Here is a 23,616-nt window from a genome sequence, read left to right as displayed (position 1 = left end):
TGTGTTTTCTGTACCTTATTTGGACAGGTGTGTTTTCTGTACCTTATTTGGACAGGTGTGTTTTCTGTACCTTATTTGGACAGGTGTGTTTTATGTACCTTATTTGGACAGGTGTGTTTTCTGTACCTTAATTGGACGGGTGCGGCATTACAGGTGAGTACAGAGGTAGAAGACGTAGTTTGAAATGTGGACACAGGGAGTGAACCCCGGTCTCTGTCAGGGAGCATTATATGTGCATAGAGACTCGGGACCGGCTCCGCTAGACGAGAGGCTACATGTTCAACATTTAGTTGGCTGAATCTCCCAACCAAACCAGTTATCTAAGGCTGTCACGAGAGTTAGGGGATGTCTAATGTGATGATATCACAGTAAGGACTGGTTTCCTGGACACAGATCAAGCCCAGTCCTGATTTAAAGCCTAGTCCTGGACTTTAAGCATGTGTCACTAGTGGGATTTGAACCCTGGCATCCTAAATGGCACCCTACTCCCTATACAGTGCACTACTCTTGACCGGAACCCTATTGAACCTGGTGAAAAGTATATAGTGCACTACTTTTGATGAGAGTCCTATGGGTCCTGGTCTAAAGTAGTGCACTATAAAGGGAATAGGGGGCCATTTGGGACGGCCTAGTCTCATCATTTCTAATTTTCAAATCCTCCCTTTCTCCTCCTTCTCTCCTCCTCACTCCTAAATCCTCCTCCTCACTCCTAATTTCTCCTTCTCTCCTCCTCACTCCTAATTTCTCCTTTTCGCCTCCTTACTCCTCCTTTCTCCTCCTCACTCCTCCTTACTCCTCCTTTCTCCTCCTCACTCCTCCTTCTCTCCTCCTCACTCCTAATTTCTCCTTCTCTCCTCCTCACTCCTAATTTCTCCTTCTCTCCTCCTCACTCCTAAATCCTCCTCCTCACTCCTAATTTCTCCTTCTCTCCTCCTCACTCCTAATTTCTCCTTCTCTCCTCCTCACTCCTAATTTCTCCTTCTCTCCTCCTCACTCCTAATTTCTCCTTCTCTCCTCCTCACTTCTAATTTCTCCTTCTCTCTCTCCTCCGTTCAGATCAACTGGAGCGAGTTTTCTTGCGTTTGGGCCATGCAGAGACTGACGACCAACTCCAGGACATTATATCCAAGTTCCTGCCCCCGGTCCTCCTCAAACTGTCCAGCGTGCAGGAGGGAGTCAGGAAGAAAGTAAGGACACGCCCATGTCTGTTTCTTCCGGCCAGCAGTACCAGTAGCCTGCACATAGCTGTGTTTCTGTTCTCCTTCTCCAGGAAGTGTTCACCTCTACTTATTCTCACCTGGATTTTACAATGGAGGAATTGGGAACTCCCTCCTGGCCAAATGCTTACATCGATCCCATGCTTTTAAATCCATGACTGGGTGTGTGGAAGACTAGTGCACACAGACACAGCTGCTCAATGTTATTGGGAAAGGCCCATCCACAGCACTGTAGTAATACCAATCACGTGACAGTCAACTAGTAAGGGTAGTGATATTCTCCCCCTCCATACGTTGATGGTGTGCATGCTGCTGTAATTGCGTTGACAGAAGCTGTTCTCCATATTAAACACACAGATGAGTTGTAGACCTGCTGATACACACTACTTGTACACTATACAGTAGCTTTATGCTAATCCACAAACCATCTCTTCTAACAGTCCACTGGAATCATAAACTACTCTCTACCAGGTGATGGAGCTACTGGCAACTTCTTACTGGCACATTGACTCTGTACCAGTTTTCTCTTAACTCCATTTTTGGTTAAGGGCTTGTAAGTAAACATTTCACTGTAAGGTCGACACCTGTTGTATTCAGCACATGTGACTAAAACCAGGTGATGGAGCTCCTGGTAACTTATTGTAACTAGTCATAACCTCTTGTTCTCTACCAGGTGATGGAGCTCCTGGTAACTAGTCATAACCTCTTGTTCTCTACCAGGTGATGGAGCTCCTGGTAACTAGTCATAACCTCTTGTTCTCTCTACCAGGTGATGGAGCTCCTGGTAACTAGTCATAACCTCTTGTTCTCTCTACCAGGTGATGGAGCTCCTGGTAACTAGTCATAACCTCTTGTTCTCTCTACCAGGTGAAGGAGCTCCTGGTAACTAATCATAACCTCTTGTTCCCTCTACCAGGTGATGGAGCTCCTGGTAACTAATTATATCCTCTTGTTCTCTATACCAGGTGATGGAGCTCCTGGTGACTTATTGTAACTAGTCATAACCTCTTGTTCTCTCCCAGGTGATGGAGCTCCTGGTAACTTATTGTAACTAGTCATAACCTCTTGTTCTCTCTACCAGGTGATGGAGCTCCTGGTAACTAGTCATAACCTCTTGTTCTCTCTACCAGGTGATGGAGCTCCTGGTAACTAATCATAACCTCTTGTTCCCTCTACCAGGTGATGGAGCTCCTGGTAACTAGTCTTAACCTCTTGTTCCCTCTACCAGGTGATGGAGCTCCTGGTAACTAGTCATAACCTCTTGTTCTCTCTACCAGGTGATGGAGCTCCTGGTAACTAGTCATAACCTCTTGTTCCCTCTACCAGGTGATGGAGCTCCTGGTAACTAGTCATAACCTCTTGTTCCCTCTACCAGGTGATGGAGCTCCTGGTAACTAGTCATAACCTCTTGTTCCCTCTACCAGGTGATGGAGCTCCTGGTAACTAGTCATAACCTCTTGTTCCCTCTACCAGGTGATGGAGCTCCTGGTAACTAATCATAACCTCTTGTTCTCTCTACCAGGTGATGGAGCTCCTGGTAACTAATCATAACCTCTTGTTCTCTACCAGGTGATGGAGCTCCTGGTGACTAGTCATAACCTCTTGTTCTCTACCAGGTGATGGAGCTCCTGGTAACTAATCATAACCTCTTGTTCCCTCTACCAGGTGATGGAGCTCCTGGTAACTTATTGTAACTAGTCATAACCTCTTGTTCTCTCTACCAGGTGATGGAGCTCCTGGTAACTAGTCATAACCTCTTGTTCCCTCTACCAGGTGATGGAGCTCCTGGTGACTAGTCATAACCTCTTGTTCCCTCTACCAGGTGATGGAGCTCCTGGTAACTAGTCATAACCTCTTGTTCTCTCTACCAGGTGATGGAGCTCCTGGTGACTAGTCATAACCTCTTGTTCTCTCTACCAGGTGATGGAGCTCCTGGTCCACCTGAACAAGAGGATAAAGAGCAGACCGTTGATCCAGCTACCGGTGGAGACCCTCCTGGTCACTAGTCATAACCTCTTGTTCCCTCTACCAGGTGATGGAGCTCCTGGTGACTAGTCATAACCTCTTGTTCTCTCTACCAGGTGATGGAGCTCCTGGTAACTAGTCGTAACCTCTTGTTCTCTCTACCAGGTGATGGAGCTCCTGGTAACTAGTCATAACCTCTTGTTCTCTCTACCAGGTGATGGAGCTCCTGGTAACTAGTCATAACCTCTTGTTCCCTCTACCAGGTGATGGAGCTCCTGGTAACTAGTCATAACCTCTTGTTCCCTCTACCAGGTGATGGAGCTCCTGGTAACTAGTCATAACCTCTTGTTCCCTCTACCAGGTGATGGAGCTCCTGGTAACTAGTCATAACCTCTTGTTCCCTCTACCAGGTGATGGAGCTCCTGGTAACTAGTCATAACCTCTTGTTCCCTCTACCAGGTGATGGAGCTCCTGGTAACTAGTCATAACCTCTTGTTCCCTCTACCAGGTGATGGAGCTCCTGGTAACTAGTCATAACCTCTTGTTCCCTCTACCAGGTGATGGAGCTCCTGGTAACTAGTCATAACCTCTTGTTCCCTCTACCAGGTGATGGAGCTCCTGGTAACTAGTCATAACCTCTTGTTCTCTCTACCAGGTGATGGAGCTCCTGGTAACTAATCATAACCTCTTGTTCTCTCTACCAGGTGATGGAGCTCCTGGTCCACCTGAACAAGAGGATAAAGAGCAGACCGTTGATCCAGCTACCGGTGGAGACCCTCCTGGTTCAGTACCAAGACCCTGCCGCAGCGTCCTTTGTTACGGTAACACTCTACCTGTTGTGGCGAGTTCAGATGGAAGTGTATGACGTAGAGCAAACATGCCTCTCTCCGACGTGTAGAATAAGGAGTCACGACGGGCTCTATTCGTTGTATTTCTATGCCTGCTGAAAGTGGCCTTGGTCTACTTCGACAGCCTGGTTCAACTAGATGGTAATAAACCAACCCCCCCCCTCCCAGGATCTGGTTTGGTGTAGGGTAATGTTTCCCCTACACACTGATCTTGAGTCAGTTTAGTTTTTTTCTCTACTGATGGTTAAGGTTGGGATTGGGGGAGGAGAGCTGATCCTAGATCTGTACCTTGGGGAGACTTCTGTCCTTGCTACTGCTTGCTCTTTGGGGAATAGAGGGCTATTTGGGATACTTCCTGTTATCTATGTGGGGAATAGAGGGCTATTTGGGATACTTCCTGTTATCTATGGGGGAATAGAGGGCTATTTGGGATACTTCCTGTTATCTATGTGGGGAATAGAGAGAGGGCTGTTTGGGATACTTCCTGTTATTATCTATGTAGGGAATAGGGAGAGGGCTGTTTGGGATACTTCCTGTTATTATCTATGTAGGGAATAGAGAGAGGGCTGTTTGGGATACTTCCTGTTATCTATGTAGGGAATAGAGAGAGGGCTGTTTGGGATACTTCCTGTTATCTATGTAGGGAATAGAGAGAGGGCTGTTTGGGATACTTCCTGTTATCTATGTAGGGAATAGAGAGAGGGCTGTTTGGGATACTTCCTGTTATCTATGTAGCGAATAGGGAGAGGGCTGTTTGGGATACTTCCTGTTATTATCTATGTAGGGAATAGAGAGAGGGCTGTTTGGGATACTTCCTGTTATTATCTATGTAGGGAATAGAGAGAGGGCTGTTTGGGATACTTCCTGTTATTATCTATGTAGGGAATAGAGAGAGGGCTGTTTGGGATACTTCCTGTTATCTATGTAGGGAATAGAGAGAGGGCTGTTTGGGATACTTCCTGTTATCTATGTAGGGAATAGAGAGGGCTGTTTGGGATACTTCCTGTTATCTATGTAGGGAATAGAGAGAGGGCTGTTTGGGATACTTCCTGTTATCTATGTAGCGAATAGGGAGAGGGCTGTTTGGGATACTTCCTGTTATTATCTATGTAGGGAATAGAGAGAGGGCTGTTTGGGATACTTCCTGTTATTATCTATGTAGGGAATAGAGAGAGGGCTGTTTGGGATACTTCCTGTTATCTATGTGGGGAATAGAGGGCTATTTGGATACTTCCTGTTATCCATGTAGGGAATAGAGAGAGGGCTGTTTGGGATACTTCCTGTTATTATCTATGTAGGGAATAGGGAGAGGGCTGTTTGGGATACTTCCTGTTATTATCTATGTAGGGAATAGAGAGAGGGCTGTTTGGGATACTTCCTGTTATCTATGTAGGGAATAGAGAGAGGGCTGTTTGGGATACTTCCTGTTATCTATGTAGGGAATAGAGAGAGGGCTGTTTGGGATACTTCCTGTTATCTATGTAGGGAATAGAGAGAGGGCTGTTTGGGATACTTCCTGTTATCTATGTAGCGAATAGGGAGAGGGCTGTTTGGGATACTTCCTGTTATTATCTATGTAGGGAATAGAGAGAGGGCTGTTTGGGATACTTCCTGTTATTATCTATGTAGGGAATAGAGAGAGGGCTGTTTGGGATACTTCCTGTTATCTATGTAGGGAATAGAGAGAGGGCTGTTTGGGATACTTCCTGTTATCTATGTAGGGAATAGAGAGAGGGCTGTTTGGGATACTTCCTGTTATCTATGTAGGGAATAGAGAGAGGGCTGTTTGGGATACTTCCTGTTGTTATCTATGTAGCGAATAGGGAGAGGGCTGTTTGGGATACTTCCTGTTATTATCTTTGTAGGGAATAGAGAGAGGGCTGTTTGGGATACTTCCTGTTATCTATGTAGGGAATAGAGAGAGGGCTGTTTGGGATACTTCCTGTTATCTATGTAGGGAATAGGGAGAGGGCTGTTTGGGATACTTCCTGTTATCTATGTAGGGAATAGAGAGAGGGCTGTTTGGGATACTTCCTGTTATCTATGTAGGGAATAGGGAGAGGGCTGTTTGGGATACTTCCTGTTATCTATGTAGCTTAATAGGGAGAGGGCTGTTTGGGATACTTCCTGTTATTATCTATGTAGGGAATAGAGAGAGGGCTGTTTGGGATACTTCCTGTTATTATCTATGTAGGGAATAGAGAGAGGGCTGTTTGGGATACTTCCTGTTATTATCTATGTAGGGAATAGGGAGAGGGCTGTTTGGGATACTTCCTGTTATTATCTATGTAGGGAATAGAGAGAGGGCTGTTTGGGATACTTCCTGTTATCTATGTAGGGAATAGGGAGAGGGCTGTTTGGGATACTTCCTGTTATTATCTATGTAGGGAATAGGGAGAGGGCTGTTTGGGATACTTCCTGTTATTATCTATGTAGGGAATAGAGAGAGGGCTGTTTGGGATACTTCCTGTTATTATCTATGTAGGGAATAGAGAGAGGGCTGTTTGGGACACTTCCTGTTATTATCTATGTAGGGAATAGAGAGAGGGCTGTTTGGGATACTTCCTGTTTATTATCTATGTAGGGAATAGAGAGAGGGCTGTTTGGGATACTTCCTGTTGTTATCTATGTAGGGAATAGAGAGAGGGCTGTTTGGGATACTTCCTGTTGTTATCTATGTAGGGAATAGAGAGAGGGCTGTTTGGGATACTTCCTGTTGTTATCTATGTAGGGAATAGAGAGAGGGCTGTTTGGGATACTTCCTGTTGTTATCTATGTAGGGAATAGAGAGAGGGCTGTTTGGGATACTTCCTGTTATTATCTATGTAGGGAATAGAGAGAGGGCTGTTTGGGGTACTTCCTGTTATTATCTATGTAGGGAATAGAGAGAGGGCTGTTTGGGGTACTTCCTGTTGTTATCTATGTAGGGAATAGAGAGAGGGCTGTTTGGGGTACTTCCTGTTGTTATCTATGTAGGGAATAGAGAGAGGGCTGTTTGGGATACTTCCTGTTATCTATGTAGGGAATAGAGAGAGGGCTGTTTGGGATACTTCCTGTTATCTATGTAGGGAATAGAGAGAGGGCTGTTTGGGATACTTCCTGTTATCTATGTAGGGAATAGAGAGAGGGCTGTTTGGGATACTTCCTGTTGTTATCTATGTAGCGAATAGGGAGAGGGCTGTTTGGGGTGTTCATCCTGTGATTATCGTGTCAATATGGCATCTCTCAAACTGTGTAGGCCTGTGTTCAAACTCTGTGTATATAATCTATGACTCTGTTTACCGTGTTCTTTACTCCCCTGACATTGTGAGATTTTTAATCCAGAACGGTGGATTCTCTCTGCAGAATTTCACCATCATTTACATCAAGATGGGTTACCCTCGACTGGAGGTGGGGAAACAGTGTGAGCTGGCACCTACTCTGCTGACTGCTATGGAGGGCAAGCCTGAGCCCCAACAGGATAGGTAAGGAGAGAGATGGAGAGAGAGACACACACACACACACACCTGATAACTGCTATGGAGGGCAAGCCTGAGCCTCAACAGGATAGGTAAGGAGAGAGAGAGACACACACACACACACCTGATAACTGCTATGGAGGGCAAGCCTGAGCCCCAACAGGATAGGTAAGGAGAGAGACGCACACACACACACCTGATGACTGCTATGGAGGGCAAGCCTGAGCCCCAACAGGATAGGTAAGGAGAGAGAGACACACACACACCTGATGACTGCTATGGAGGGCAAGCCTGAGCCCCAACAGGATAGGTAAGGAGAGAGACACACACACACACACACCTGATAACTGCTATGGAGGGCAAGCCTGAGCCTCAACAGGATAGGTAAGGAGAGAGACACACACACACACACCTGATAACTGCTATGGAGGGCAAGCCTGAGCCTCAACAGGATAGGTAAGGAGAGAGACACACACACACACACACCTGATAACTGCTATGGAGGGCAAGCCTGAGCCTCAACAGGATAGGTAAGGAGAGAGACACACACACACACACACCTGATAACTGCTATGGAGGGCAAGCCTGAGCCCCAACAGGATGGGTAAGGAGAGACACACACACACACACACACACACACACACACACACACACACACACACACCTGATAACTGCTATGGAGGGCAAGCCTGAGCCCCAACAGGATGGGTAAGGAGAGACACACACACACACACACACACACACACACACACACACACACACACACACACACACCTGATAACTGCTATGGAGGGCAAGCCTGAGCCCCAACAGGATAGGTAAGGAGAGAGACACACACACGCTGACTTCCTGTCCCCTCTCCCTCCAGCTTGATGCATCTCCTGATCCCGTCCTTGTATCACATGAAGTACCCAAAGGACTCTTCCAACACGTCCAAGATGGCCTCTCCCTTCATCCTGATGGAGAAACCCAAGACGGTTCAGTTACTGCTGGAGTTCATGTTGGACGTACTGCTGATGCCCTACGGGTCAGTTTATTTTAGTTATTTTTATTTTACCTTTATTTGACTAGGCAAGTTCAGTTAAGAACAAATTCTTATTTTCAATGACGGACAAGGAACAGTGGGTTAACTGCCTGTTCAGGGGCAGAACGACAGATTTTGTACCTTGTCAGCTCGGGGATTTGAACTTGCAACCTTTCGGTTACTAGTCCAACGCTCTAACCACTAGGCTACACTGGGGTGGGGAGACTGCGCTGCCTCTCCAAGGGCCCTGGGCAGTAGTAGTTCACTATATAGGGCCCTGGGCACTATGTAGTTCACTCTATAGGGCCCTGGGTACTATGTAGTTCACTATATAGGGCCCTGGGTACTATGTAGTTCACTCTATAGGGCCCTGGGCACTATGTAGTTCACTCTATAGGGCCCTGGGTACTATGTAGTTCACTATATAGGGCCCTGGGTACTATGTAGTTCACTATATAGGGCTCTGGGCACTACTAGTTCACTATATAGGGCCCTGGGCACTACTAGTTCACTATATAGGGCCCTGGGCACTACTAGTTCACTATATAGGGCCCTGGGCACTATGTAGTTCACTATATAGGGCCCTGGGCACTATGTAGTGCACTATATAGGGCCCTGGGCACTACGTAGTGCACTATATAGGGCCCTGGGCACTACGTAGTGCACTATATAGGGCCCTGGGCACTACGTAGTGCACTATATAGGGCCCTGGGCACTACGTAGTGCACTATATAGGGCCCTGGGCACTACGTAGTGCACTATATAGGGCCCTGGGCACTACGTAGTGCACTATATAGGGCCCTGGGCACTACGTAGTGCACTATATAGGGCCCTGGGCACTACGTAGTGCACTATATAGGGCCCTGGGCACTACGTAGTGCACTATATAGGGCCCTGGGCACTACGTAGTGCACTATATAGGGCCCTGGGCACTACGTAGTGCACTATATAGGGCCCTGGGCACTACGTAGTGCACTATATAGGGCCCTGGGCACTACGTAGTGCACTATATAGGGCCCTGGGCACTACGTAGTGCACTATATAGGGCCCTGGGCACTACGTAGTGCACTCTATAGGGCCCTGGGCACTACGTAGTGCACTCTATAGGGCCCTGGGCACTACGTAGTGCACTCTATAGGGCCCTGGGCACTACGTAGTGCACTCTATAGGGCCCTGGGCACTACGTAGTGCACTCTATAGGGCCCTGGGCACTACGTAGTGCACTCTATAGGGCCCTGGGCACTACGTAGTGCACTCTATAGGGCCCTGGGCACTACGTAGTGCACTCTATAGGGCCCTGGGCACTACGTAGTGCACTCTATAGGGCCCTGGGCACTACGTAGTGCACTCTATAGGGAATAGGGTGCCATTTGGCATGTAGCCTGTGGGGCTGGCCATTTTAAAGTGTTCAGGTATGCTATTATGTTATCGGTTATTGTTAAAGCGGTCTAACATACTATAAAACTTGCAAACAACATGCTCACTCAAGTAATTGTTTTTCCAAAGACTGCTTGAATTAATTATTACAATCCCTAAACAATGTACCTTGTAGTTGACCTCCCCTCCCTCTATCCCCCCCCCCCCCCTCTCTCTCCTTTGGCCTCCAGGTTTGTCCTGAACGAGCCTCCCACTCGCCCAGCTCCCTCGTCCCCTCAGGGTAGCTCTGGGGCAGCGGCGGCCGGACCGGGCCTCCCCAGCCTCCTCCAGGGATGAGTGTCTACGCTGCCAAGAGGGTCATCGGAGAGGCCCAGTGGAGCCCAGAGCAGCTGGAACAGGTACTGACCTCTGAACTTTGAACCTTTGACCTTAGAGGAAGGTGTATCACACCTTTCTTGGGGCGGAGTATTGTGCCTTAGTGGTTAGAATATTGGGCCAGTAACCGGAAGGTTGCTTGATCAAATCCCCGAGCCGACAAGGTAAAAATCTGTCGTTCTGCCCCTGAACAAGGCAGTTAACCCACTGTTCCTAGTCCGTCATTGTAAATAAGAATTTGTTGTTAACTGACTGTTGTTGTTAACTGACTGTTGTTGTTAACTGACTGTTGTTGTTAACTGACTGTTGTTGTTAACTGACTGTTGTTGGGACTTGTGGTTGTTGTACTGTGGTTGTTGTACTGTGGTTGTTGTAGTGTGGTTCTGTGGTTGTTGTAGTGTGGTTGTGTGGTTGTTGTACTGTGGTTGTGTGGTTGTTGTACTGTGGTTGCTGTTGTGTGGTTGTTGTACTGTGGTTGTTGTACTGTTGTAGTGTGGTTGTTGTACTGTGGTTGTGTGGTTGTTGTACTGTGGTTGCTGTACTGTGGTTGTGAGGTTGTTGTACTGTGGTTGTGAGGTTGTTGTACTGTGGTTGTGAGGTTGTTGTACTGTGGTTGTGTGGTTGTTGTACTGTGGTTGTGACGTTGTTGTACTGTGGTGGTTGTGACGTTGTTGTACTGTGGTGGTTGTGAGGTTGTTGTACTGTGGTGGTTGTGAGGTTGTTGTACTGTGGTGGTTGTGAGGTTGTTGTACTGTGGTGGTTGTGAGGTTGTTGTACTGTGGTGGTTGTGTGGTTGTTGTACTGTGGTGGTTGTGAGGTTGTTGTACTGTGGTGGTTGTTGTGAGGTTGTTGTACTGAGGTTGTGAGGTAATGACTACGTCTCTCCCAGTGTAAACTCGGCATAGTGAAGTTCATCGAGGCAGAACAGGTACCGGAGGTGGAGACGGTCATACACCTGGTGGTTGCCTCTAGCGACACAAGACACGGCGTTGCCACGGCCGCGGACCTGGAGCTCAAGAGCAAGCAGAGGTGGGTATCTATGGGACTATTCTACTATTATGGGATGGTGAGATAGGGGCGCACCTCATTAGTCCATTTACATCATGCTACGGGGAGTTCGTTCTGGGGTTCCCCCGGGAGTTTGCCACGGGGTTCCACGGGGAGTTTGCCCTGGGGTCCCACGGGGAGTTTGCCCCGGGGTTCCACGGGGAGTTTGCCCTGGGGTTGCCACGGGGCGTTTGTCCTGGGTTGCCACGGGGAGTTTGTCCTGGGGTTGCCACGGGGAGTTTGCCCTGGGGTTGCCACGGGGAGTTGGTTGATTTGTGATATGACGTCATGTGTTGTTGTTGTTTGTTTTTGCAGTATTATCGACTGGAACAACCCCCTGATCGTCAACAGGATGTACAAGGTCTACCTGGGAGACATCCCCCTCAAAACCAAGGTGTGGAACGATTCCCCTCTCCAAACTTCCTGAACTCGTTCAAACTTGCTCTTGAATTGAATCCACTTCAAAATGGCTTCCTGACAGGAAGTGGCTTTGATGAGCCGGAGGCCGAGATCTGTCCGGCACGGTCATTACATCATCGAGATTGATTGGTTGTGTGTGTGTGTGTGTGTGTGTGAACAGTATCACACTGTGTCAAACTGTTGGTCCAACTCATGTCCTGTTATGTGACAGGAGGCCAGTCTGAAGAGGGAGCTGAAACATGAGCCGGTCAGCACCAGAGTCAAGATGAAGATCCTACCACATCTCTTACGGTCACGCCTCGCCGCTGAGTGCTTCCCGGCTAACATACAGGTACTGCTGTAGTGTGTGTGGCTAACATACAGGTACTGCTGTAGTGTGTGTGGCTAACATACAGGTACTGCTGTAGTGTGTGTGGCTAACATACAGGTACTGCTGTAGTGTGTGTGGCTAACATACAGGTACTGCTGTAGTGTGTGTGTGGCTAACATACAGGTACTGCTGTAGTGTGTGTGGCTAACATACAGGTACTGCTGTAGTGTGTGTGGCTAACATACAGGTACTGCTGTAGTGTGTGTGGCTAACATACAGGTACTGCTGTAGTGTGTGTGTGGCTAACATACAGGTACTGCTGTAGTGTGTGTAGCTAACATACAGGTACTGCTGTAGTGTGTGTGTGTGTGTGGCTAACATACAGGTACTGCTGTAGTGTGTGTGTGTGTGTGTGTGTCGCTAACATACAGGTACTGCTGTAGTGTGTGTGTGTGTCGCTAACATACAGGTACTGCTGTAGTGTGTGTGTGTGTGTGTGTGTGTCGCTAACATACAGGTAGTGTGTGTGTGTGTGTGTGTGTCGCTAACATACAGGTACTCTGTAGTGTGTGTGTGTGTGTGTGTGTGTGGCTAACATACAGGTACTGCTGTAGTGTGTGTGTGGCTAACATACAGGTACTCTGTAGTGTGTGTGTGTGTCGCTAACATACAGGTACTGCTGTAGTGTGTGTGTGTGTGTGGCTAACATACAGGTACTGCTGTAGTGTGTGTGGCTAACATACAGGTACTGCTGTAGTGTGTGTGTGTAGCTAACATACAGGTACTGCTGTAGTGTGTGTGTGTGGCTAACATACAGGTACTCTGTAGTGTGTGTGTGTGTCGCTAACATACAGGTACTGCTGTAGTGTGTGTGTGTGTGTGGCTAACATACAGGTACTGCTGTAGTGTGTGTGGCTAACATACAGGTACTGCTGTAGTGTGTGTGTGTGTGTAGCTAACATACAGGTACTGCTGTAGTGTGTGTGTGTGGCTAACATACAGGTACTGCTGTAGTGTGTGTGTGTGTGTGTGGCTAACATACAGGTACTGCTGTAGTGTGTGTGTGGCTAACATACAGGTACTGCTGTAGTGTGTGTGTGTGTGTGTGTGTGTGTGTGGCTAACATACAGGTACTGCTGTAGTGTGTGTGTGTGGCTAACATACAAGTACTGCTGTAGTGTGTGTGTGTGTGTGGCTAACATACAGGTACTGCTGTAGTGTGTGTGTGTGTGTGTGTGTGTGTGTGTGTGTGGCTAACATACAGGTACTGCTGTAGTGTGTGTGTGTGTGTGTGTGTGTGTGGCTAACATACAGGTACTGCTGTAGTGTGTGTGTGGCTAACATACAGGTACTGCTGTAGTGTGTGTGTGTGTGTGTGTGTGGCTAACATACAGGTACTGCTGTAGTGTGTGTGTGTGTGGCTAACATACAGGTACTGCTGTAGTGTGTGTGTGTGTGGCTAACATACAGGTACTGCTGTAGTGTGTGTGCAAATCTTTTGAATGTCCTTCCGCTGTCTTTCTCTCAAAGAAACCTTCATCACCTGTCTTTCCTGTTTCTCTCCTTCTCTTCTCTCTCTTTTCTTTCTCCTTCTCTCCTCCTCTCCCTTCTCTCTCTCTCTCTCCTTCTCTCCTCATCTTCTCTCTCTCCTCCTCTCCCCAGGTGGTGTACGACGGTCTGTTTGGAGCCAACACCAACAACAAGCTGCTCTCTCTTACACTTCAGTTTGTTCACCACATCTGTCAGGTGTAAGTACTGGTCCCAAGTCAGTTTCACCCAACCCTTCCTTATAGAGACAGTTACTGGTCCCGGGTCAGTTTCACCCAACCCTTCCTTATAGAGACAGTTACTGGTCCCGGGTCAGTTTCACCCAACCCTTCCTTATAGAGACAGTTACTGGTCCCGGGTCAGATCATTTATTGGGCTGCCTGTGTAAACGCAGTCTAAGAGCTGGCCCTAGATCAGTTTGTCTTCCTTGGCGATCGACTGGAAATGCCTTGGCGATCGACTGGAAATGCCTTGGCGATCGACTGGAAATGCTTTGGCGATCGACTGGAAATGCCTTGGCGATCGACAAGTCGATTTGAGATCGACCGGTTGGTGACCACTAAGTTAGAAGTAAATGCTTCAATAACAAAAACAAACTACAAAAATGAATTGAGGCGGTCATCAAAGGAGTGTGTGTGTGCAGGCTTTTTGTTCCAGCCCAACACTAACCCACACTAAAGCCACTCCTAACATGTTGTGTCTCTCCTCTCTGACAGATGTCCTGACACCAACAAACCACTGGGTCTGATGCTGCTGAATGGTCTCACCAAGCTTATCAATGAGTACAAGGAGGTAGAGCCATCAATCAATGTGTTTCTAATCTCGTTTCATCAACTACACATCGTAGCTGTTCTCCTTTTCAATGGTTGATGCTTTGCGTGCTCCTGGTTTAGAGCAGCATGATGGGATATGTTGTTGTTTGATTTGGCAGGATCCTAAGTTGCTGTGTATGGCCTACTCTGCTGTGGGGAAACTGTCCAGGTATTTACGGTCAAAATCTATTTAAAACGCGCTATGCTGAATTCTCTTCTCCGTTTCCTGTTTGCTAAAATTCAAATGGTTTGCCTCGTCTCGGTTCATGTGACAAAACAAACCAAGGGTAGTGTAGAGAATCGTTGTACCATCGCAAACGCTGTGAAATATCTTCTCCATAACCCCCCCCAAAAAAATATTGTGTTTTCAGCTGTTTTGAAGCTGGTGTACAAAACCGAAAGCAAAAAAAAAAAAAAAAACTTAAGAACGAGATGCATAGAAATAGTGCACATAGAATAGATCTACCGCTTGTTCTCATGGCATTCCATGAGAACCACATTATCTGTAACACACGTTTTTATGATTACACACCCCCCCCCCCCCCCCAAAAAAAAGCTACACATTGGAACTTTAACAACCAATAGTCTGTCTTGATGGTGATGTGAGTGATGATGATAGTGATGTGAGTGATGATGATGTGAGTGATGATGATGATGAGGTGATGTGAGTGATGATGATGATAGTGATGTGAGTGATGATGATGATAGTGATGTGAGTGATGATGATGTGAGTGATGATGATGATGAGTTGATGTGAGTGATGATGTGATGTGAGTGATGATGTAATGATGATGATGAGGTGATGTTGATGTGAGTGATGATGATGATGTGAGTGATGATGATGTAATGATGATGATGAGGTGATGATGATGTGAGTGATGATGTGATGTGAGTGATGAGGTGATGATGTAATGATGAGGTGATGATGATGATGATGAGTTGATGTGAGTGATGATGTGATGTGAGTGATGATGAGTTGATGATGATGATGATGTGAGTGATGATGAGTTGATGATGATGGTGTGATTAGTGAGGGGACGTTTCCTCTCTTCTCAGCCGAATGCCTCAACTCTTCACCAAAGATATCGCTCTGGTCCAGCAGTTCTTTGAGGCCATGTGCAAGGTAGGTGTTCCTGCCTCAGGACAATGCTATTTCAATACACTGTTTACCTAGTGGTTAGAGTGTGGAGGTGGCAGGGTAGCCTAGTGGTTAGAGTGTAGAGGAGGTAGGGTAGCCTAGTGGTTAGAGTGTAGAGGCAGGGTGGCCTAGTGGTTAGAGTGTATAGGAGGTAGGGTAGCCTAGTGGTTAGAGTGTGGAGGCAGGGTAGCCTAGTGGTTAGAGTGTAGATGAGGTAGGGTAGCCTAGTGGTTAGAGTGTAGAGGAGGTAGGTAGCCTAGTGGTGAGTGTAGAGGAGGTAGGGTAGCCTAGTGGTTAGAGTGTAGAGGAGGTAGGGTAGCCTAGTGGTTAGAGTGTGGAGGCGGCAGGTAGCCTAGTGGTTAGAGTGTAGAGGAGGTAGGTAGCCTAGTGGTTAGAGTGTAGAGGAGGTAGGGTAGCCTAGTGGTTAGAGTGTAGAGGCGGGCAGGGTAGCCTAGTGGTTAGAGTGTAGAGGAGGTAGGTAGCCTAGTGGTTAGAGTGTAGGAGCGGCAGGGTAGCCTAGTGGTTAGAGTGTAGGGGCGGCAGGGTAGCCTAGTGGTTAGAGCGTTGGACTAGTAACTGGAAGGTTGCGAGTTCAAAGCCCCGAGCTGACAAGGTACAAATCTGTCCTTCTGCCCCTGAACAGGCAGTTAACCCACAGTTAACCCACTTAACTGACTTGCCTAGTTAAATGAAGGAAAATAAATAAAACATTATATATATATTAGACAAAACACAAAGGCCTCCAAAACATAATTCAAGGTTTATGGCAGTGACCTTTTCATATATTCTAACCGTCCTCCTGCCCCATCTGACCTTGTGTGACCGTGTGTGTGTGGTGTGTGTGTGTGGTGTGTGTGGTGTGTGTGTGTGTACAGGAGGAGCCTGATGTCCGTCTTGCCATCCAGGAGGCTCTGTCTATGATGGTGGGAGCCTACGCTAACCTACAGGGGGCGCTACTGAACCTGATGGAAGCCCTGGTGGCAGCTTACATGGGCAAGGTAACAGTAGATATGAGTTCTCCTAGGACACGTTAACCTACAGGAAGCTGTACTCAACCGGATGGAAGCTCTGGTTTCTCCTAGGACACGTTAACCTACAGGAAGCTGTAGTCAACCGGATGGAAGCTCTGGTTTCTCCTAGGACACGTTAACCTACAGGAAGCTGTACTCAACCGGATGGAAGCTCTGGTTTCTCCTATGACACGATAACCTACAGGAAGCTGTAGTCAACCAGGTGGAAGCTCTGGTTTCTCCTATGACACGTTAACCTACAGGAAGCTGTAGTCAACCGAATGGAAGCTCTGGTTTCTCCTATGACACGTTAACCTACAGGAAGCTGTAGTCAACCGAATGGAAGCTCTGGTTTCTCCTATGACACGTTAACCTACAGGAAGCTGTAGTCAACCGGGTGGAAGCTCTGGTTTCTCCTAGGACACGTTAACCTACAGGAAGCTGTAGTCAACCGGATGGAAGCTCTGGTTTCTCCTATGACACGCTAACCTACAGGAAGCTGTAGTCAACCGGGTGGAAGCTCTGGTTTCTCCTAGGACACGTTAACCTACAGGAAGCTGTAGTCAACCGGATGGAAGCTCTGGTTTCTCCTATGACACGCTAACCTACAGGAAGCTGTAGTCAACCGGGTGGAAGCTCTGGTTTCTCCTATGACACGCTAACCTACAGGGGGTCTTATTCATGTTCCAGAATGCCACCGTTGTCCAAGTGTTCCAGAATGCCACCGTTGTCCAAGTGTTCCAGAATGCCACCGTTGTCCAAGTGTTCCAGAATGCCACCGTTGTCCAAGTGTTCCAGAATGCCACCGTTGTCCAAGTGTTCCAGAATGCCACCGTTGTCCAAGTGTTCCAGAATGCCACCGTTGTCCAAGTGTTCCAGAATGCCACCGTTGTCCAAGTGTTCCAGAATGCCACCGTTGTCCAAGTGTTCCAGAATGCCACCGTTGTCCAAGTGTTCCAGAATGCCACTGTCTGAATATAGTGTTGCTGAAGAATCTAGATGATTTAAGTTGGAGTATTGCTTTCTGATTGGTCAGTCAAAGTTCTGAATATTGTGTTCTTCTGTGTTGTGATTGGTCAGCCTGAGGTGCAGGTGCGTCAGGTGGCAATGAAGTACGCCAGCACGGTATTCGCTCCTGATCACGTGCCCTCCAGATACTTGCTCCTATTGGCTGCTGGGGACCCGTAAGTTTCAACACTACACACACACACACACACACACACACACACACTGAGAAAAAAACATATAGGAAGTCTGTTATTATAGGAGAGAGACCCAGTGTCTCTAGTGTGTTATTATAGGAGAGAGACCCAGTGTCTCTAGTGTGTTATTATAGGAGAGAGGCCCAGTGTCTCTATGGTGTGTTATTATAGGAGAGAGACCCAGTGTCTCTATGGTGTGTTATTATAGGAGAGAGGCCCAGTGTCTCTATGGTGTGTTATTATAGGAGAGAGACCCAGTGTCTCTATGTTGTGTTATTATAGGAGAGAGGCCCAGTGTCTCTAGTGTGTTATTATAGGAGAGAGACCCAGTGTCTCTATGGTGTGTTATTATAGGAGAGAGACCCAGTGTCTCTATGGTGTGTTATTATAGGAGAGAGGCCCAGTGTCTCTATAGTGTGTTATTATAGGAGAGAGGCCCAGTGTCTCTATAGTGTGTTATTATAGGAGAGAGGCCCAGTGTCTCTATAGTGTGTTATTATAGGAGAGAGGCCCAGTGTCTCTATAGTGTGTTATTATAGGAGAGAGGCCCAGTGTCTCTAGTGTATTATTATAGGAGAGACCCAGTGTCTCTATAGTGTGTTATTATAGGAGAGAGGCCCAGTGTCTCTATGGTGTGTTATTATAGGAGAGAGGCCCAGTGTCTCTATAGTGTGTTATTATAGGAGAGAGGCCCAGTGTCTCTATGTTGTGTTATTATAGGAGAGAGACCCAGTGTCTCTATGGTGTGTTATTATAGGAGAGAGGCCCAGTGTCTCTATAGTGTGTTATTATAGGAGAGAGGCCCAGTGTCTCTATAGTGTGTTATTATAGGAGAGAGGCCCAGTGTCTCTATAGTGTATTATTATAGGAGAGAGGCCCAGTGTCTCTATGGTGTGTTATTATAGGAGAGAGGCCCAGTGTCTCTATGGTGTGTTATTATAGGAGAGAGGCCCAGTGTCTCTAGTGTATTATTATAGGAGAGACCCAGTGTCTCTATAGTGTGTTATTATAGGAGAGAGGCCCAGTGTCTCTATGGTGTGTTATTATAGGAGAGAGGCCCAGTGTCTCTATAGTGTGTTATTATAGGAGAGAGGCCCAGTGTCTCTATGTTGTGTTATTATAGGAGAGAGACCCAGTGTCTCTATGGTGTGTTATTATAGGAGAGAGGCCCAGTGTCTCTATAGTGTGTTATTATAGGAGAGAGGCCCAGTGTCTCTATAGTGTGTTATTATAGGAGAGAGGCCCAGTGTCTCTATAGTGTGTTATTATAGGAGAGAGGCCCAGTGTCTCTATGGTGTGTTATTATAGGAGAGAGGCCCAGTGTCTCTATGGTGTGTTATTATAGGAGAGAGACCCAGTGTCTCTAGTGTGTTATTATAGGAGAGAGGCCCAGTGTCTCTATAGTGTGTTATTATAGGAGAGAGACCCAGTGTCTCTATGGTGTGTTATTATAGGAGAGAGGCCCAGTGTCTCTATAGTGTGTTATTATAGGAGAGAGGCCCAGTGTCTCTATAGTGTGTTATTATAGGAGAGAGGCCCAGTGTCTCTATAGTGTGTTATTATAGGAGAGAGACCCAGTGTCTCTATGGTGTGTTATTATAGGAGAGAGACCCAGTGTCTCTATAGTGTGTTATTATAGGAGAGAGGCCCAGTGTCTCTATGGTGTGTTATTATAGGAGAGAGGCCGAGTGTCTCTATGGTGTGTTATTATAGGAGAGAGGCCCAGTGTCTCTATGGTGTGTTATTATAGGAGAGAGACCCAGTGTCTCTATAGTGTGTTATTATAGGAGAGAGGCCCAGTGTCTCTATGGTGTGTTATTATAGGAGAGAGACCCAGTGTCTCTATAGTGTGTTATTATAGGAGAGAGGCCCAGTGTCTCTATGGTGTGTTATTATAGGAGAGAGGCCCAGTGTCTCTATGGTGTGTTATTATAGGAGAGAGACCCAGTGTCTCTATAGTGTGTTATTATAGGAGAGAGGCCCAGTGTCTCTATGGTGTGTTATTATAGGAGAGAGGCCCAGTGTCTCTATAGTGTGTTATTATAGGAGAGAGGCCCAGTGTCTCTATAGTGTGTTATTATAGGAGAGAGGCCCAGTGTCTCTATGGTGTGTTATTATAGGAGAGAGGCCCAGTGTCTCTATGGTGTGTTATTATAGGAGAGAGGCCCAGTGTCTCTATGGTGTGTTATTATAGGAGAGAGGCCCAGTGTCTCTATGGTGTGTTATTATAGGAGAGAGGCCCAGTGTCTCTATGGTGTGTTATTATAGGAGAGAGGCCCAGAGTCTCTATGGTGTGTTATTATAGGAGAGAGGCCCAGTGTCTCTATGGTGTGTTATTATAGGAGAGAGGCCCAGTGTCTCTATGGTGTGTTATTATAGGAGAGAGGCCCAAAGTCCTGACCTCAGTGTCTCTATGGTGTGTTATTACAGGAGAGAAGAGGTGTGCAGCGAGGCCCAGCGTGTCCTGAGGGCTCTGCCTGCTAAGAACTCAGAGAAAGAGAGCCGTAAACCCATGCCCTCATTCCCTGACATGGTGGCCTACATCCAGGAGAAGGTGAGAGCGTAACCCCCCCCCCCCAGCCCCTGTCATTACATCATTTACTCTGTAGGTAATGTAGAGGGACAGGTGCCTCAGCATTAGGTCTTCACAGCCCTGTTGACCTGGTCTGTTCTTTAGGCTGCTCAGAGGATGAGGACGCCGGCCAAGTACATCGTGGGGACGTACACACTCCCCTTCAACCCTTCTGCGTTTGGCGAGGTAAGACCAACCAAATCCACTACATAGTTGTATGAACGTCCTAATCAAATGTATTTATAAAGCCCTTCGTACATACAGCTGATGTCTCAAAGTGCTGTACAGAAACCCAGCACTAAACCCCCAAACAGCAAGCAATGCAGGTGTAGAAGCACGGTGGCTAGGAAAAACTCCCTAGAAAGGCCAGAACCTAGGAAGAAACCTGGAGAGGAACCAGGCTGTGTGTCCATGCTGTTTATGACTGGCCAAACCACAAAACAATTGAAGAGGGAAAGAAAGAATGAAACGAAACACGGGGGAGAAGATGTATACCTTTCTGCACTTCCTGTTAATAGACACAACTTCCTTTTCTAACCCCCGGGGTTTCCTGTCTCCAGATCGTGCTGTACCTGCGGATGTGTCTGGCCCACAGCGCCGGGGCCACTCCCGTCTCTAAGAGCCTGGCGGACATGCAGGACGACGCGCCCGCCATCGGCCGCTACACGCACGCCCTGCTCTCCAACGAACCCCTGACCTCCCCGTCCTCCACTGGAACCAAGGGGGCGGAGGTCAACCCTGTGCAGGTCTACATGGAGCTACTGCAGCAGCTGCTGTCTGCTGTAGGAGGCGAGTGATGTGATGCCTGCCTCTTTTTCTTTTTTTTTCTTTGTTTCCTTATCTTGTCTCCTCGTCTCCTTGTCTCCAAATACTCACGTGTTTACAGGTCTGGGATCCAAAATGGTATGCTCCGTTTCGCCGTTGTTGATCTTGGATTCCAGGCTCGTAAATGCATTATTCATACCTGTAAAAGATACCATGGTATGCTAATTGACGCTACTTATGGAACATATTTATTGGAATGCTAATGCTACGCTAATTGACGACATGTACTAAAAACGACTCAGATATAGCACCTTGATATGCTACATGCTAGGCCAATGCTAAGAAATGCCAGTGAGCATTGAAGTGAGCATTTGAAGTGAGCATATCTGTGTGGATATAAGGCTAGTAAATACATCATTCATACCTTTTAATAACTGATACCAAAATGTATAGCTACATCGTATGTTTTTACATTATTTTTTTAATTCTTGATTTGATTTTGATAGGAGTCCCTGTGATGTACTGTCTTCTGGAGGTGGTGTCTGTCTGTCCTCAGAACCTGGCCCCTATGTTTATCCAGAAGATCGACTGGATCAAGGTAAAAATCATGCTGCGTGCTTTGCTAATTGATGCTACTACTGTAAATGATACCTAGGTATGCTAATTGATGCTACTACTGTAAATGATACCTAGGTATGCTAATGCTAATTGACGCTACTTATGTAAAATATTAATTGGAATGTTGATCAATGCTACGCTAATCGACGCAATGTAATATACTACTCGGATATATTACCTTGATATGCTACATGCTAGGCCAATGCTAAGAAATGCTAGTCGACGCTAACGTTGGCCAATGCTACTACTGTAAATTATATGTTGGTATGCTGCATGCTACGCTAACGCTAGTCGATGCTACATCTGTATGCTTCATGCTACGCTAACGCTAGTCGATGCTACATCTGTATGCTTCGTGCTACGCTAACGCTAATACTACATTTCCCCTTCCGCTTCATGCTACGCTAACGCTAATGCTACATTTTCCCTTCCGCTTCATGCTACGCTAACGCTAATACTACATTTCCCCTTCCGCAGAGTCTAATGAACACCAACAAGGAGGACCTAAGGGAGCTGGCAGCTCAGCTCTACGCTGTGGTGGTGTCCACCATGTCAGGAAACGAGCTGAAGACTGCCGTTCAGACGCTCATCAAGATCACTAAAGATACACACGTATGTAGCCCCTCCCCCTCCTGGAGATACACACGTATGTAGCCCTCCCCTCCTGGAGATACACACGTGTGTAGCCCCTCCCCCTCCTGGAGATACACACGTGTGTAGCCCTCCCCCTCCTGGAGATACACACGTGTGTAGCCCCTCCCCCTCCTGGAGATAGTATGTAGCCCCTCCCTCCCCCCTCCTGTAGATGCATGCGTGTGTAGGCCAAGGAGTGAAATGTTTATTTTTACATATATTTGCTGCATATAATAGGACCCAATTTTTGTGTTTTTATACGGTAATTTTGAATGTAATGTACTGAAGCAAAAGTTGTTTCACAGAGCTGAAAGTAAAACCTATATTCCCTGTTGGAAACTGCAGAGCCCCGAGACCCAGCACGGAGCCATCATGGCGCTGGGCTACATGGTGGCCAGGTACATGAGCAAGAGGAAGTCCTTCGCTAACGGAGACTCCGCCCTCAACCGGGAACAGAGGATGAACGACACGCCCAAGGAGGACGAGGAGCTGGTCGCTATAGCAACCAAAGCCATCGGTAGGTGACGGTCACCGTTTTTTACTTTTCAGATAATATTTACTCTTTATTTTTTTTATGCTAATTCTTTTTGACCAGTTTTATGCTAATTCACATTGTTACAAGAAATTACTCATATTTATAATTTTTAAATATATTTGTGGAAAGAACACAGTTTAAGGAAGAAAGGTATAGTCGTGGCATTAAAAGAGATCCTTTCGATCCAGTGTTGTGTTTCCAGGTTCGTTCATGTCGTGTGTGTGTGTGTTCCTAGGCTCTTTCCTAGACAGTGTTGTGTTTCCAGGTTGGTTCGTGTGTGTGTGTGTGTGTGTGTGTGTGTGTGTGTGTGTGTTCCTAGGCTCTTTCCTAGACAGTGTTGTGTTTCCAGGTTGGTTCATGTCGTGTGTGTGTGTGTGTTCCTAGGCTCTTTCCTAGACAGCGGTTCCCCTCTGCTCGCTGTCGCTGCCTGCACGGCCCTCGGGGAGATCGGGAGGAACGGGCCTCTGCTCATCCCTTCAGAAGGCGAGGGATTCACCAAACTAGCCGTGGTGGAGAACATGCTGGCTCGCATCCCCTCTGGGAAAGAGACCCTCAAGGTAACCATGGATACATGTGGTCTCTGTCTGTCCAGATGAAGGAGAGAGCCATCCAGACTGTTAGGTAGACAGGTGTAGTTAATCGTTAGATGTATTCATGTGGTCTCTGTCTGTCCAGATGAAGGAGAGAGCCATCCAGACTGTTAGGTAGACAGGTGTAGTTAATCGTTAGATGTGGTCTCTGT

General features: G+C 47.1%; 1 protein-coding gene across 1 annotated transcript in view; it reads left to right on the top strand.

Moving 5' to 3' along the window:
- Positions 1-1,040: 1,040 nt before the first annotated feature.
- The window catches only part of LOC135531809 (proteasome adapter and scaffold protein ECM29-like), a gene marked incomplete at its 5' end in the record, with an annotated part of 61,378 nt that continues 38,802 nt past the window's right edge, over positions 1,041-23,616 (top strand). The window contains 22 exon segments of the mRNA XM_064959599.1: positions 1,041-1,187; positions 3,887-4,003; positions 7,376-7,494; positions 8,357-8,515; positions 10,120-10,199; positions 10,202-10,287; positions 11,154-11,293; positions 11,627-11,705; positions 11,943-12,062; positions 13,704-13,789; positions 14,306-14,381; positions 14,521-14,570; positions 15,458-15,524; positions 16,415-16,537; positions 17,630-17,733; positions 20,182-20,305; positions 20,429-20,509; positions 20,884-21,112; positions 21,595-21,686; positions 22,184-22,318; positions 22,685-22,856; positions 23,259-23,431. Of these exon segments, the coding sequence (XP_064815671.1) occupies positions 1,041-1,187; positions 3,887-4,003; positions 7,376-7,494; positions 8,357-8,515; positions 10,120-10,199; positions 10,202-10,287; positions 11,154-11,293; positions 11,627-11,705; positions 11,943-12,062; positions 13,704-13,789; positions 14,306-14,381; positions 14,521-14,570; positions 15,458-15,524; positions 16,415-16,537; positions 17,630-17,733; positions 20,182-20,305; positions 20,429-20,509; positions 20,884-21,112; positions 21,595-21,686; positions 22,184-22,318; positions 22,685-22,856; positions 23,259-23,431 (2,559 nt within the window).

Source organism: Oncorhynchus masou, unplaced genomic scaffold (assembly GCF_036934945.1).
Source record: "Oncorhynchus masou masou isolate Uvic2021 unplaced genomic scaffold, UVic_Omas_1.1 unplaced_scaffold_1655, whole genome shotgun sequence".
NCBI classification, from domain to species: Eukaryota; Metazoa; Chordata; class Actinopteri; order Salmoniformes; family Salmonidae; genus Oncorhynchus; species Oncorhynchus masou.
This window is presented reverse-complemented; position numbering and strand designations above follow the sequence as displayed.